General features: G+C 42.8%; 1 protein-coding gene across 1 annotated transcript; it reads left to right on the top strand.

Annotated features, from left to right (window-relative positions):
- Positions 1–8,224: 8,224 nt before the first annotated feature.
- SERTM2 (serine rich and transmembrane domain containing 2) lies at positions 8,225–13,077 on the top strand. The gene is made up of 2 exons (XM_040614642.1): positions 8,225–8,592; positions 11,905–13,077. Exon 2 carries the CDS (start codon positions 12,487–12,489, stop codon positions 12,763–12,765), a length of 279 nt encoding a protein of 92 aa, XP_040470576.1. The 5' UTR covers positions 8,225–8,592; positions 11,905–12,486; the 3' UTR covers positions 12,766–13,077.
- Positions 13,078–14,269: the final 1,192 nt, after the last annotated feature.

The following is a 14,269-nucleotide window of genomic DNA, read 5'->3' as shown; positions in this document are numbered from 1 at the left end:
CATGTCTTCATCTATGAAAAGCGAAGCAATAAAGCAACTTCTGTTGATATCATCCTAAAAATAACAAGAGAGATCAGTCTCTGGATAAAAAGGAAGGGATCTTCAATAAGCTTTTTGTCCAGTCTCTTCACAGAACAGTGGCATCCCAGACAACTTGATCCTGGAGACAGAAGGGAAATGTATTTTGTGGCGCACAGGCTGGGAGGGGGACCAAAACTGGCTATTAATAATCAGACACATTAGTTAAGGAGAATCAAACAGTGACATTTATTCTTTGCTTCATAATTAAGTGGAACTGGCCAGTAAGCTTGTTCTGTTATTAACCCAGAGGCTGAGGAAGAGGGAACTTGTGACTGCTATTAGACAAACAAAGGCATCAAATGGAAACAACCCTGGCTTCACCATAAATGTATAGGAACTGCTGTCACAGCTCAGACTGAGAGTCTGTCTAGGCTGACATCCTGTCTCCACTGTTGGTGGAAAGCAGTAGATCTTAAAAGGTGCTGTATAAAGAAGCCTCCAGTGAAACAAAGTGGGAACTCAAACACAGACACTACACAGTTGTTCTTCATCTGTCTTCATACTGTCTGCTCTCCTCCTCTTCAGTACTCTAAAAGCATCAACTGGGGATTAAAGTTTGGCACTAAGGCTCAAGATGCATGTACTTGGAATTCACTGGTAATATTGATTCCTATTATTGTTCCTGAGATGAGTGAAAATAGTGTAGCATTTTTTCATCTAATGAATCACAAAGGATTTCAGAATGGTATGTGACAGAACTCTTTTCCTGCTCCCTTGCTGCAGCAGGATAACACGGGATACCATTGCACAGGGTCAGGGCAATGCACGGGGTCTATGTCACAGCACAGAACTATGGGGCTCTTTGGCAGTAACTGGCAGATGTTAAGGCATAAATGCTTTGGGGCAGAAGCAAGAGCAGTGCTTAGGAGTCATAGCAAGAGAAGGATCCCTGCTATTGGGAAGGGTCACTCCTGGGAAGTGGATTAAAGACAAATACCCGAATAACTGTTTTATGATGCAGAGGAAGAAAGTGCAGTTATTTTTCCCACTCTGATGTCCCTGACTATTTCAGTGATAAGCTCCAATGGGTTCTTAGGCCCACTCACAGGTTAAATACAAACGAAGGCTTATTCCCAGACACATCTGCGATGTTGCTATTTGTCCTGGGAGGCATTACGTCCCTCTGCACCAGAATCCCCATGCGAGAGGCCATCAGGAACATCTTAGCCATAAGATGAATCTTCCTGTGTTGTACAGGTAAACACTGACGGCCACCCAGAGAAAATGGTGCTGAGCAGCACTGATTCAACATGCTCTTTCAGAGCTATCAAGTACCTTGCTTGAGCAAGGCCGTATTGAGGAAGGTGTCAGTAGCTTTGAAGCAGAAGGATGCAGGATGATTTGAACCCTTGGGAAATTTAGTTCAATGTCATGCTAGTCAGATAATGGCAATATGGGCTTTTGTATCACTTGAAGAATTTTTTTAACTTCAACTATGAGAAGTCTATTAGTACCATTGGCAGCAGCTCAGGATTCCTGGGCTGTGCTCTCCTGTATAGAACAGCTACATCCAAACAGAGGGTTTCTTCAAAACTGCAGTGAAAACTGGTGGCAGAGCAGAGATGGCAGTGTTTGCATCTATGACTGTTTTTCACTCTCCTCCTGTAAAGATTTCAACCATGTTTCCTCCAAATTGGTTTAGAAAGAGTTCATCCAGCCCTGGATGGAAATGCTGATATCTGAAATGTCAAAGTGTGTGGGTGTGCAGAGTTCTCTCAGCTGCATATTTTGTAAATGAGAACTGAGAAAAGAGATTTTCTTCTTTAAGTCTGGAATTAAAACAAACAAACCAAAGAAACAAAAAATGATGTAATGGGGTCACCACAAAATTGTTTTCCTTTATGACAGTATAAATTGTCATAATTATTATTTAATGATAGCAATTGAAGAACTGGTCCCCCCTGAATATAGGCATGAGCCCATCTGTTAACTGTGAATCACGCAAATAACATGGCATCAGAGACTTCAGAGAAGGGTTTAACTGTTTTGCAGCTAGCATTCCCCATACCCTATCCACTGTGCATTCAGCTTTATGGTCTGGCTGGGAGGATTTGGTTAGAATTGAGGGACTATCTGTTAAAATTTTAAAGAATCTGCAAGTTATGCCTCATGGGGCCCTGCCAGTAGTGAGTGAATACTTGAGTCTATGAACACTGGGTTGAGACCAAAATACCATCCTGGATAACAGTGAACTCCAGCTTTAGGACAGTTTTCTGCTCAGAATTTGAACTCTGAAGAAAACTCTTTTACTGATCAGCCCTGTAGTTACAGTGCTGCCTGGCAAGTTTAGGTGGTACCTTTGACTGCAACAGGAGGAGAAACACAGGTTTTAACATGGGTGACTGTATCTGAGACCCTCCTCACATCATCTGTGCTGTGAAAAGCACCTTTCAGGGAATTGCATCTAAACCTTAACCCTGCAAGCTGTTCCTGCAGGCAGAAATCTGTGTGAAGCCCACAGGAATCAAAGGGCTCTTTGCATACAGACAGGCTCAGCTCTGGGTGGGCCAAGATGGGCTTTGTGGTGACAGTGTGTCCCATGGCTCAAGAGCGGTTCATTCACTTGCCCATGGGCCAATATTAAGTAACACTAAAGGCAGTGCTGTCCACAGCTACAGGACGGAGCTAGGCAGTGGAAAAATGAGGCGGGAATAAAACCCAAACAAGTAGATTTTCAGGCTCCATCAACAACGTCCAAAGTTTCAGAATCAAACAGATAGAGCACCAAAGCATGAAACATGCATTTTTCACGCATATACATACTCCAGGTGTTGTTTCTGATACTGAGGTCCATACCAAGTCTCCCCTAGGGCACTAGCCCTGCCATGCAGACAGGAAGAAAAAAATTCCATGAGTGACCCAATTCCCAACAAATGCTGCACTGTCTACATGGATTAGTTGTCCATGATGCAGAGAAACAACTTAGTGTCCTAAAAGCCAGTCTGCTATTTTGTTGCTAAAAAAAGGCCCAGTTGTTAGTATTTATTGGGCATTGTTATCAGTTATATTAAGATCATCTGGTAAGCAGTGCAGATGGACTGTAAGACAAGCCTGATTTGAGAGATAAAAACAAGCACTCAATTTAAATGACTAAAACTGAGTAGCTCACTGGCATGCAACCACCTCTCAGGTTGTATCTTAGCAACTGGCCAGCCAAAAACAGATGATCAGCACATCTGAGAGCTTCTCCAGACTTACCTGAAGCTCTTGGGTCTAGGAATTGTGCTGAACTCCCTAAAAATAGGCACTGCTGCAGGAACTGCCCTACTTCAGAAGAAAAAATAATATTCCAGACCATGGGCTGCAGAACCCAGGGTATGTTTTAAGTTCTATCCCTGATGTGGTGTTCAACTAATTTTTGCCAAGGCCCACAAGGACCTGCGTGGGACCTTGATGAAGGGTTGCTCTCATGTACTTGCAGTTTGGATCCAAATGGAAGCTGCTTTTTAGGTAACACCTTGCTCCAAGAGGTTGTCTATACGACCCTGCTCACTGCCAGCTGGCCGTACCTGAGCTAGCTCTTATGGACTTACCTAGAGCCCTGGAAGTCTCTTCTGTGAGTGGTGTTAACACCATTTTGGGGACCTGCAACGCCTTCTTCAGAAGCTCGCTCATGAAATTGAAGCTTAGGATGGTTTCAGACAGGATTCTGTGCAGGACAATGTAGCCCTTCACTGACAACAGTAAATCAAATTAGAAATGTTCCTAAAAATTAGCAGTAACATCAGACTAGGCTAAATGTCTTCAGTTATCTGTGGGAGAGTACGTTTCTATAAATAAACTGAAGCATTGCAATATTTTTGAAGGAAGTTCAAAACAAAGCTAAATTGTCAAAACAGCCCAAAGCCTTTTGAAGCAACAAAACTCTTCAAACTCTTTTAGTCCAAATACATGAGCATTTTCAGACAGTGAACAAAACAAGACTGTGTGGGAATGCACAGAGGGAAAGGCACTTGGCTTTGCTGGAGCAGTGGGCACATGACCACATGCATTTGCGTAGCACTTAGTATTGATATTGTTGTTGTTGGGGGGGGGCAGGGAGTACTAATACTTTTTCATGAAAAAGAAATGAGACAGAGAGAAGACAGTATATTTTATTGGGGCCCTTAGTGGTCTAAGCAAGAAACAAACTCCAGGCAACTTTCTTTGCTTTCAAGGATTCCATCCCACAGGCTGTGGTATTTCTCCCTTAAAGCTGGGTGCAGCTAGACCTATTTCACACAAATCTGAATGAGCAATGAATAGTTGAAAGTCCAAACATTCATTAGAGGCTCCTGACTCAAAACCTACTGAAACATGATTTTTCATGTGTTCCACAAGCCCGTTTGTGGTATAAATCATCTGCTACTCAGTGCCATGGCCATAAAGACAAAACATATTAAAACAAATTAAAACAAGAACATATGTACAACGGATTCCACTCTGCCAAAACAGGCAGTGCTAAGTTTTGTCACTTGCTTCAGCATCTCTCCACAGTACCTTACCCTCTTGTTCATAGCACTTGTACAGTTCTAGGTGGAGACTAGGAACCATCCTGATCTTTGGAAAAACAACAACTCAAGCAAACACCTCAGGCAGTTCCAGTTACCTAACTCTCCTCATGGCAGCAAGGGGCCTCCTAGCACCTCTGGGGGTGGCCAAGGCAGGGGTGAGGAAGGCAGGAAAAGCAAAGGACAGGTCTTTTGCCACATGATATATCTAATAACATCTGAGCACCCTGAGAGTTGGACCTTGTGGCCTCTAAAGCTAGAGAGGGGCTGGGCACCTCTTCAAGGAGGTGTCCAATGGGTCACTACATTGCACAGCTACAAAGCCTGTTACAGCCACAAAAGCTGTTTAAAATTGAACACTTGGCAGTCCAACGCTGTCTGACTGTACCTCACTGAAGGACTGTGTGTGAAGTGTCTTGAAAATACAGAAATGCTGAGTATGATTATTGCCATAAGTAATGAATACAACTAGAAATTCACAATGCTGAGCTGATTTCTAAGCCATCTGGTGCAGGTTTCTAGCAGTGCTCTCAGGGGAGAAGTGGGTGAACTCCACCTAAGCTCTTTGAAAGCCAGTGAAACTCCAGGCAAGCTGAGCTGCCTCAGCTCAGTACAACAGCTCAGTCAGCCAAACTCTTATCCAGGCAGGGATTAACCATGTAAGTGAAGGAAATTGTTTTAAGAGGAGGAAAGAGAAGGACAGAAATGGAGAAACAGCGAGCTGGTATTAAGTGTAACCTCTAAACAACAGGTGGAAAATATATCCAAACACCGAATATGCTTCAGACATAATAAATCTGAGTTAAAAGTCTGCCTTTCTGCCCTTAATACTGAAAACTCAGCCCCTGCTTCTGTTTTCTCTGTCATCTTTGACATGTGCACAGACACCTACCAAGTTGTAGCTCTTTCCTGAGTTCAATATACAGCATCTACATTAGCAAAAGAGACCTCTCGCTTGGCCCTGGCCCTCCCAAACACAAACAGCCCCAAATGATGGAAGGTCTTTACAGCTAAGGATCTGAATAAACCATTCTGGGATGTGTCTGCTAGGAAAGGGACATGGGGAGAGAACTGCACAGCTCTTTCTCCACTCACTGCAGCTGCACTGAAAATATTTTTTAAAGACCTGAAGTATGCATTTACTATGTACACAGGACTCATGAATTTGGATAACAGAAGCAGCCCTATAGGAACATACAGATTACACACGCTAGCAATCATTCAAAGATCTTATTTATGCATTGTTAAATCCAAATTTCACTCTAAGACTGGTATGGGCCCATTATGAGAAAGATATATAAAATGACCTGATACAAAGTTTGAGACACAGGTCAAATAACGCAAAGAACCTAACAAGCTCCCTGGTGTTTTGCTCCCAAATTCTCAATGGCTGCTTAAAAAATTACTTTCACTGGGCTCATATCTCTGTGTATTTCCATGGGAATTTGTACACCTTCAATTTATGTAGCACAAATTTGTCATTGATTGGCCCAAAAATTTACATAAAGAGAAAGCCTTACATACTTCTCAACAATTCAGGAACTCAGCAATCACTCAGTCAAGCATTTATCAGACTCAGCTGTTATAAATTGTGGCATTATCTAAAATTCATCTGTCTTCATTATACCCCGCTACAAAGGAAACAAGAAATCTAAGTGTACCCATCCAGCAAACAGCAGCTTGGTCCCACAAAAGGGAGAGATAATTTACTGCAAAACCAACAAAGGGGAAAAAAGCTGAGCAGAGAAGCTGGATTGCACGGATGGGGAGAGAGAGCCTTTCATTTCAACACTGCTCATTAACATTATATAGAAAGCAGGGTCGCAGGATTTCAACACGTCTGTCTCTTCTGGGTCTCATAACTCAACAAGCAACATAGTTCCTAGTTAAATAGAGCTCTCATTTGTTTCTTTTTTAAATAAGAGGGCATGTACCCCGGGTTTGGAGGTGCTGTCAGGTAGTTAGTTGGTAAAGTAGCAGTTGTACAGATTCCAGGGAAAAATACACATAATCTTCCTTCTGGTTTATCACTGCATTCTCATTCCTATGCGCCTAGCAGGGAATCATGGCATAGACTGCAACACTGGGCACTGCACATGATATTACAACAAAGGAAATGTGAAATAAAATCAGCAATCAAAGCTGTCTTAGAAGTCTTGGTTTTCAGAGAGTTCATCCCACTACAGAAGCATGGAAAAATTGTGTTTTTTCCAGGGACTATGTTTTATTTATCTAAATAGTGCTGCATTGCAATAATACACTGTGGTGGTGAGCCCCAGAGATTGAAGAGCCCTTAGAGAGATGGATTTATAATACAGCCCTCCGCCCCCCGAGGATGAAAGAGTTGTGCAGCTCTGGGTTTCATCACTCTTTGTCCCCTCTGCTCAGGCTGTGGCCATGGGGAACCAGAGAGGAAGAGCTATTCTGAGGAGACAGTTTTGAGATTAAACGACTCTATTTTGTCACACAGAAAGCTGTAGAGAGCGAATGAACTTGTCTTTCCCAAATCCCTGTGTGGGACCCACTTTTCAGAGGGGAACCTTGCTCTCAGTGCCCCAAACACAGGCTACAAAAGACAACCTGTAGGCACTGGGAACTACCACAAGCCAAGTGGCCAGTGTGGGCTTGTGCATCAGGTTCACCCCATGAAGTGCCTCCAGCCAACCCACCTCCTGGGGCACAAGGGACATGGACATGTAAAATACAGCTGCATGCTGCTGTACACAGCTCAGTGCTTAGAGCTGCAAACTGCAGCTACTCCATCTATGTACTGGTCACATCCAGCTGTGGTCCTCTGCTGGTGAAACCCTGGGGGTCGCTGCAATGCATCAAACTGAGCCACCTTACATAAAGCAAAGGAAACCTTGTTCCCCATCATCCCTCTGAAACATGCACACCACTAAAATTATAGAGATTCATTGATAAGTTTTACCCTAATTTGTGTCGTAAGTGGAACAGGATCACAAAACATCTTTGCTTCGTCAGCCAGAGGGGAGCTAAGAAATGCAGGTCAAAAGGTGTGGTAATCAGAGGGATCAGGATGGTTTGAATTCTCACCCTAATCTTGGCTCCTTCTATCTCATTTCTGCAGATAGATCTGTGCTTCACACATTCATAAATTGGTGAAAATAATTTTTCCCCACAACACTGCAAAGTTGGGGTTATGCTTGTTCATGCACAATTTCAAACTACTCAGGGGACAGAGGACCCGTAAACTAAACCAGCCTCACAGCCCATCCCAAACCACTAAACTGTAAGCACAGGGACAAAAACACATCAAAAGCTGCAATGCCACAGAGCAATGCCTGGGGACTATCCTGAGGGTCTCAGCTGAAAAGTGACACTTGTTCATGGCTCCAGACGGGAAGCCAGCTGGGAGCCCTCACCAGGGAACCCTGCCCAAAAATCACAAAACAAAAAACCTTTGCACCTTCCAGAAAATTAGAGATAACCTGTCCTCCTGGCACATGTCTTATTCCACAATTAGCAGGCAGCAAGCACGAAAGGGTTAAGACGAACCTTGCACAAACTTTGCTGTGAGCTGAGCTCACAGCCTCCCTCCCTTCCCTCCTTGCCTGCTGCCAAGACGCAGCAGCACCCAAGCGCTACCCATCCTCTCCGCTCTGCTGCCTGCCGCTGCTGAGGGAGGGGACTCGCTGTTTCCATCCATGCAGTGAAGCTCATGAAGAGAAGGTTCCTTTGTCCCCTTCTCCAGCTGCCTGCGAAGGAAGGGCATCAGCAGTGATGTCCAGTTAGACTGTCAGTTGACATCTCAAGACCGGGAGTAAGAGCCGTTCCTGCCAGCAAACCATGTGAATTCAGGAGCAGACGAGAAGAAAGTGCACTTGGCATGTCTGTTGCTGAAAAGACAATATCCTGACTCCAGCAATAAGACAGCAAATCTTATCAGCTCAAATCCCACTACCTGGGAGGAGATGTTCCTAGATAAATCACCAGCAAGCTCATGGTCTGAACCAGCTGCTCTAGTGCCTAGTCCCAACACCCCTGCCTGCTCTGAAAGGTAACTATGCTTTATTCTGTTCTCTTCCTATGCACTGCCACAGCTGAGACACTGACATGCTATCTTGCACTTCAGCATGAGAACAAAAAATACCGTCCACCACTGAAAGAAGACACACACACACACACACACTCACCCCGCTTCCTCTTCCTCAGATCCTACCTGGAGAAAATGGACAGAATTGATACTTTGATGCTTTGTTTACGTTTCTACAATAATGATTTTTTTTCTCTAAAGGTCACCTAGACAGAATACACCTGGTACTGTATGTGTTCAAAACCAAACCTTTCTGCGCTTGCCAGCCAGTTCAGTGCAGTTTAACAGCCCTGGAGAAGCTACACAAGTAATTGTGTGACTATTTTGTCCCACTTACCTCTTTGTAGTAGCTGGAGTATTGAGTGGAAAAGCAAAATAGAACTCAGAGAATTTACTTGCACTTTCAGAGATGCCTTGCTGGCAAGTGCAAGCAAGCACTTACACCAAATACGGGAGTAAAGTACGGGAAGCAAGTAGGCAAGATGAGACATTTACTGCATCTGCAAGATCAATTTATACTGTCTGTCTGCACTGTTTTGGGGAAAATCTTTCTCTCCGCTACTGTGTGACCTACAAAAGTGCAGAGTAGGGCCACGCAGTCTTCATAAAAAACTCCCCAAACCTGAAGGTCCCCAAACCCTGATAGCTGCAGTGGGAGGATGGTAATTTTGGATCATGAATTTCCTGTCTCAGTGACACACTCTGAGAAAAAAACTTTCTGTTGTTTTGTATGAGGCTTCTATTTTCATTACTGATTTTTATTAAATGAAATATATTGGGTTTGGGTCTTTTTAATCTTTGGTTAAAAACAACCACTAACTGATAAAAAAAGAAGTGTCTGCTTGGAATCAATCTGTACCCACTGAGCATCAGCAAACACTAATGGTGCTTGGCACCTTTCAGAAACGGGAGCACGGCCCAGCCAGAAGAGAATAACTAAACCTTGATCAACAACTTAGATCACAGGAATGTGGGCTCCAGTTATGCTGCTCTGCTCTGTAACAAACTTTTACTTACTATCTCTATCCATGGACTTGAGGGCTTCTCACGGTAACCAGTGAGGTTTTGCCTCTTGTAATCTGAGTCATACAAAGTTACAGTGCTGATCTGTTCTATACACAGTTTATTCAGAATCTTTGTGTACCACTTATTTTCACATGACCTCGGTCTCTACAGTCTTCAAGCCTCTGTTCCTTAACGGGGAGTATGCAAAGCTAAATCTACAAATACCCAAAAAGCTGTGCCCAATGAGGTAATTGGTAGATTGAAAAGCAAAAATCTTCGGGATTGCCTGGAGCTACTGAATTATTTCTGGCTCATTTCTGGAAAAGATGTAGTTAATTTCACAGCTTTCTGAGTAGTAAATTGCTCCAACAATTCTATAGTTGAGGGGAAAAAAAAAAAAAAAAAAAGGCAAGCTGTGCCAACTCCCCAGTGCTAATACTTTTTTACTATTAATCTGCTCCTTTTATCAATAAATGCCCAGCTGAGCTTTGTTAATTCAATGTCTTGGTTTGTAGTTAATTATTGAACTTCAGGCTAATGTCCTTAGCATTCTGCAGTCTAATTTTATGAAGTATGTAAAACCATTAGGCTCTCTGCTTAAGGAGAGCAGCTCTGGCTTTTGCTCTTAGTAAGACGGCAGATGAGATGGGCAAAGTCATTGCTCTGTACTTCAACTCAAACAAGTGTCAGATTCCAGACTGATTACATTTCATTATCAACTGAGAAATCACATTGTTAAAACAGAGGTTTAATATGGCCAGTAACCTTCACACCCTCTATTTCCCACCTGCTGTGTAACATAAGAATATTCTTCATGGGGGGAGAATGTCCATTTATATGTTTGAAGTGTGAAAATCACAGTTATTGCCCTATAATTGAGAGCAAAAGTGCCTGGCTGTAACACAACCTTCACTTTCATGTCCTATGTTTTTGCATCAGCACCAACCCTGCTGCCAGAATAACTGGCTCCAAAGGGATCGTGTCAGCTCCTGGAAAAATACTGAGCAGGCCTTTTCTACCATGCTTGCCCATACCCTCCTGCACAAAGCAGAGTACAGAATCCACTACCCGCACAGGGACTGCAGAAGTCAAATTCCCCAGGCAATTTTTTCACTCAGCAATTTGGCCCAGCTTAGCCAGACTATTACTAAGCAGGATCCGGCCCAATAATCCCTAAACTGGATCACTGTTATCTCAAATGCTTTGATACTGAAGAAGGTGTTGTAGGAGCTGGGAGGTAAAGTGTAGACAATCCCCAGCATCTCTCCTCCAAAATCTCAGCACATCAGATGTTTCTCCATCACGTGAGCCAAAGTAGGTCTGTCTTGTCTGTAATGCAAGCCTGAGTATCAGTGCTTTGATGACTCAGGCCTCCAGATTTCAACCGCCCCTATCTGAAAAACAGCAAGGTGTTGTTCCTATTGGTACATGGCTGAGAACATAACCAAATGCTGCCAATAAACAAGCTAGATTTTACAATCTGAAGGCCCACGAAAGTAAAAAATTTTTGCAGCAGTGCCTTTTAGGTGAAATCTTATCTAAAAGCATCAAAACTGTTATAATTTTTACTTAACATTTCATTTTACTCTGACTACCATAGTATATTACCATATTAATATTACTCTATTTACATCTTATGTAGGTGTATTTGTAATGAACATCATCACTTTGTATCAGTGCTATCATTTTTGCTTCAGCTAAACCCAAAATTTTGGTCTTATCACAGCAGAATATGATGCTTTTGGGCGTACCATTTACAGTGAAATTTCAGCATTTATGTTTTCTGTTTCCAGCTGGAAGAATTGACAATGCTAAAACATTAAGGTGCCCCCCATTTCTAGTAAGTTCTGCTCCCAGAAGGTGGTGAAGTGCCATATCCTGCAGCAGAGTTGCCCCAGTGGGACAGGTAGAGCTCTGGATGCCTGCCAGGCACACCCTACCTCAGAAACAGAGGGTCCTGATAAACAATCGATGAGACGCATGGTGGAAGACAGTGCCTGGATTCATATCTTCCCTTCCTCCGTGGCATCTAATTCCATAGACCATGGGGCTTTCTCTTACTCATAAGTAAGCAGTGAGTGTTACCAGAGGAGATCCTAACAATTAGATTTGCATGGGCTTTCTCTAAATACTCAGTGCTTCTAATCTCAAGGTGTCTCACAGGAGCATGACAAGTGTTTTCTTCTCTGTTCTAAAGATAGCACATATAGACTAGGCTATTTTGGTACCTGATTTCATTTTTTTATCCCCCTCTCCTTTTTTCCCTTTTAGAAAGCTGACCTTTTGGCTGTTCCTAATGAGAAACTCAAAACTCCATACTCTTTAAGCAAATATCAATAGCCCTGGATTAGGAGTGAAGAGATCCCCCAGCAGCCTGGCAAAGCAGAAAAACCCCATCCCCAGCTCATACAAGGATAAACCACCTGCTGTGGGAAAAGCTGGCAGAAAGCTCTGTTTGGAAAACAACACTTGCAAAGACCAAAGCTGTGCAAACCTTTGCAGCTCAATTTGAGAGAAAGACCAAAGCTTTCCACCTGCCAAAGGAGGCGATCTACCAAATGAAGGACCAAAGCATTTTCAGTACAAAATAAAAGGCAGTGTAAAACACAAGTTCAATGCTTGTTGTCATTGTAATAGCAACTTGCAAAATGATTTGCAAAGGCCTGTCTCATGCAGTGTGCTTAACTGTGTGAACCAGCAGCCCTGAGACCAAGAGGATGGAGCATATTTATTGCTGAAGCCATCATGCCATCTGTCCTAAGTTTCCTCTCTTGACCTCCTTTGTGAGTCTGGTGGGGAAGACAGGAAATCTGAAGGTAAATAGGGAAAATGGACGAAAGCTGACAGAGAGCAATGACTGAGATTTATTTCAAATTCCGTGGAAACCTGACTGGCCGAGTCCACTTTCCAACTCTGGCTACAGAAGTAGACACAACAGCAGATAAATATTCCAGCCTTTATGTGTATGTGGGATTGTTCCTAACACTTCTGGCTATCCTCCTCATATTGCTTTTTTCCATGCTCTTGCGCCTCAAGCATGTTATTTCCCCAATCACCACATCTCCAGAGAGCACTGAGAACGCCCAGCAGTTCACTGATGTAGAAATGCACAGTAGGATTCCTACTACCTAGAGATGCCAAAGCAAAGAGGGCTCTGTGCTTGTGAAACATGTTTTGCTCAGCAAAATGGTGGTGGAAAGAATCTCTGCCTGCCTATTGAGCCCTACAACTTACCGCATAACCATCAACAGCAGCACTGAGTATCTGGAGAGTGTTGGGCAACTTTGACAGGCTGGCTGGGACCCACTGGCTGTTGACACTACAGGCAACGTGTACAACACTCTCAATAAAATTTATATTACAGAAACTTTCTGCTGTCAGGAAAGACTCATATCCCTCTAAAAGCCCTTGCAGAAAATAGTAAAAGCCACAAAATAATGACAGCCAAAAACGCAAAAGAGACACATACCAGAATGTGTCCTGGAGCCTGTATTTACTGACCTATCTCTCTGCCCTTAAATTCCTTGCTTGTAAAAAGAGTTGAATCAACAAAGTTAAGTGGCATAAGCGGGAAGAGCCCACAGGGCACATACAGAAATTATTAGTGGTTTGGAAATTCTCAGGCATTTCTCCCATTCAAGAGGGAAAACCTTAAACTGCCTTTTTTCCACTTGAGTGACAGATTTACACAACAGAGTTTCAGAAGTATATAAATGTTTCATCACCTGCTGGAACTATTGGTTTCTGGCATTAAAAACCGTACAGTGAATAGTTGCATTCCAGACATCAGAAAGAGACAGAACTTTCAAAATAGGAAAGCAAATAAAGATAAAATTTAACAAAGGTTTTAAATAAAAGAAACCATCAGCAGGAAATGAGCAGCAGGGGAGAAAAAAATGTTAAAAGACACTATAACTCTCTTCCTTTGTCCTCCATTCCATTAACTAAGCTGAATGAAAACATGTTCGTGCCTTTCAGCCTTCCCAGTATCACTCAGTCATTAAAATGCAGTGTGAAGTTTGGGAGTCAAACGGACATTGTTCTCCTAACAGACTCAGATTCATAATAACATTTCCTTTCATACCCATGTTGGGTTTTCTTTCTCAAAACACAGACTAGTTCTTCCAAAGCTTTTTCATTTGTTTTCCTCCAAAGAAAGTTGAAGAAATGCCAGGGCCTGGCACTGCAATAATGAATCGTGTGAACAGCTTTGTATACAGACCAGTAAGGAACATGTGGATGGAAAGTAAACTCAGTGAGCACTAAAGGAAAGCCTGGGTTCAAATATCCTGGTGATCATTTGGAACAGTGAGGAAAAACATTTTTACTTAAATTTATGAAACAACAATCTGACCCAATCCTTTTACCTATGAGTGATGTACAGAGATGGACTTTGCTTCTGTGGATGGGAAAGATGGAATCAAATGTGGCCTATCACTTCTGGGAGAGCCACTGCCTCTTACAGAAAAACCTTGAGTGAGACTGTTTCAGCCTACATCTCTAATCGGCATGAATTTTACCCAGCCTATCTTCTTTATTACAGTCTAATTCTAGCTTAGCGATAAACACTCCAGGTGTTTTCCACATTTGTATACACTTTGCCAATTCTCTTCTCTCCAACAACTTGGAAAGTGTA

Source organism: Falco naumanni, chromosome 14 (assembly GCF_017639655.2).
Source record: "Falco naumanni isolate bFalNau1 chromosome 14, bFalNau1.pat, whole genome shotgun sequence".
NCBI lineage: Eukaryota > Metazoa > Chordata > Aves > Falconiformes > Falconidae > Falco > Falco naumanni.
The sequence above is the reverse complement of the archived record's forward strand: the minus strand, read 5'-3'. Positions and strand labels throughout refer to the sequence as shown.

Coding starts and splice junctions, on each gene's coding strand:
- SERTM2 (XM_040614642.1), top strand. CDS start 12,487: ATGACTGAGATTTATTTCAAATTCCGTGGAAACCTGACTGGCCGAGTC.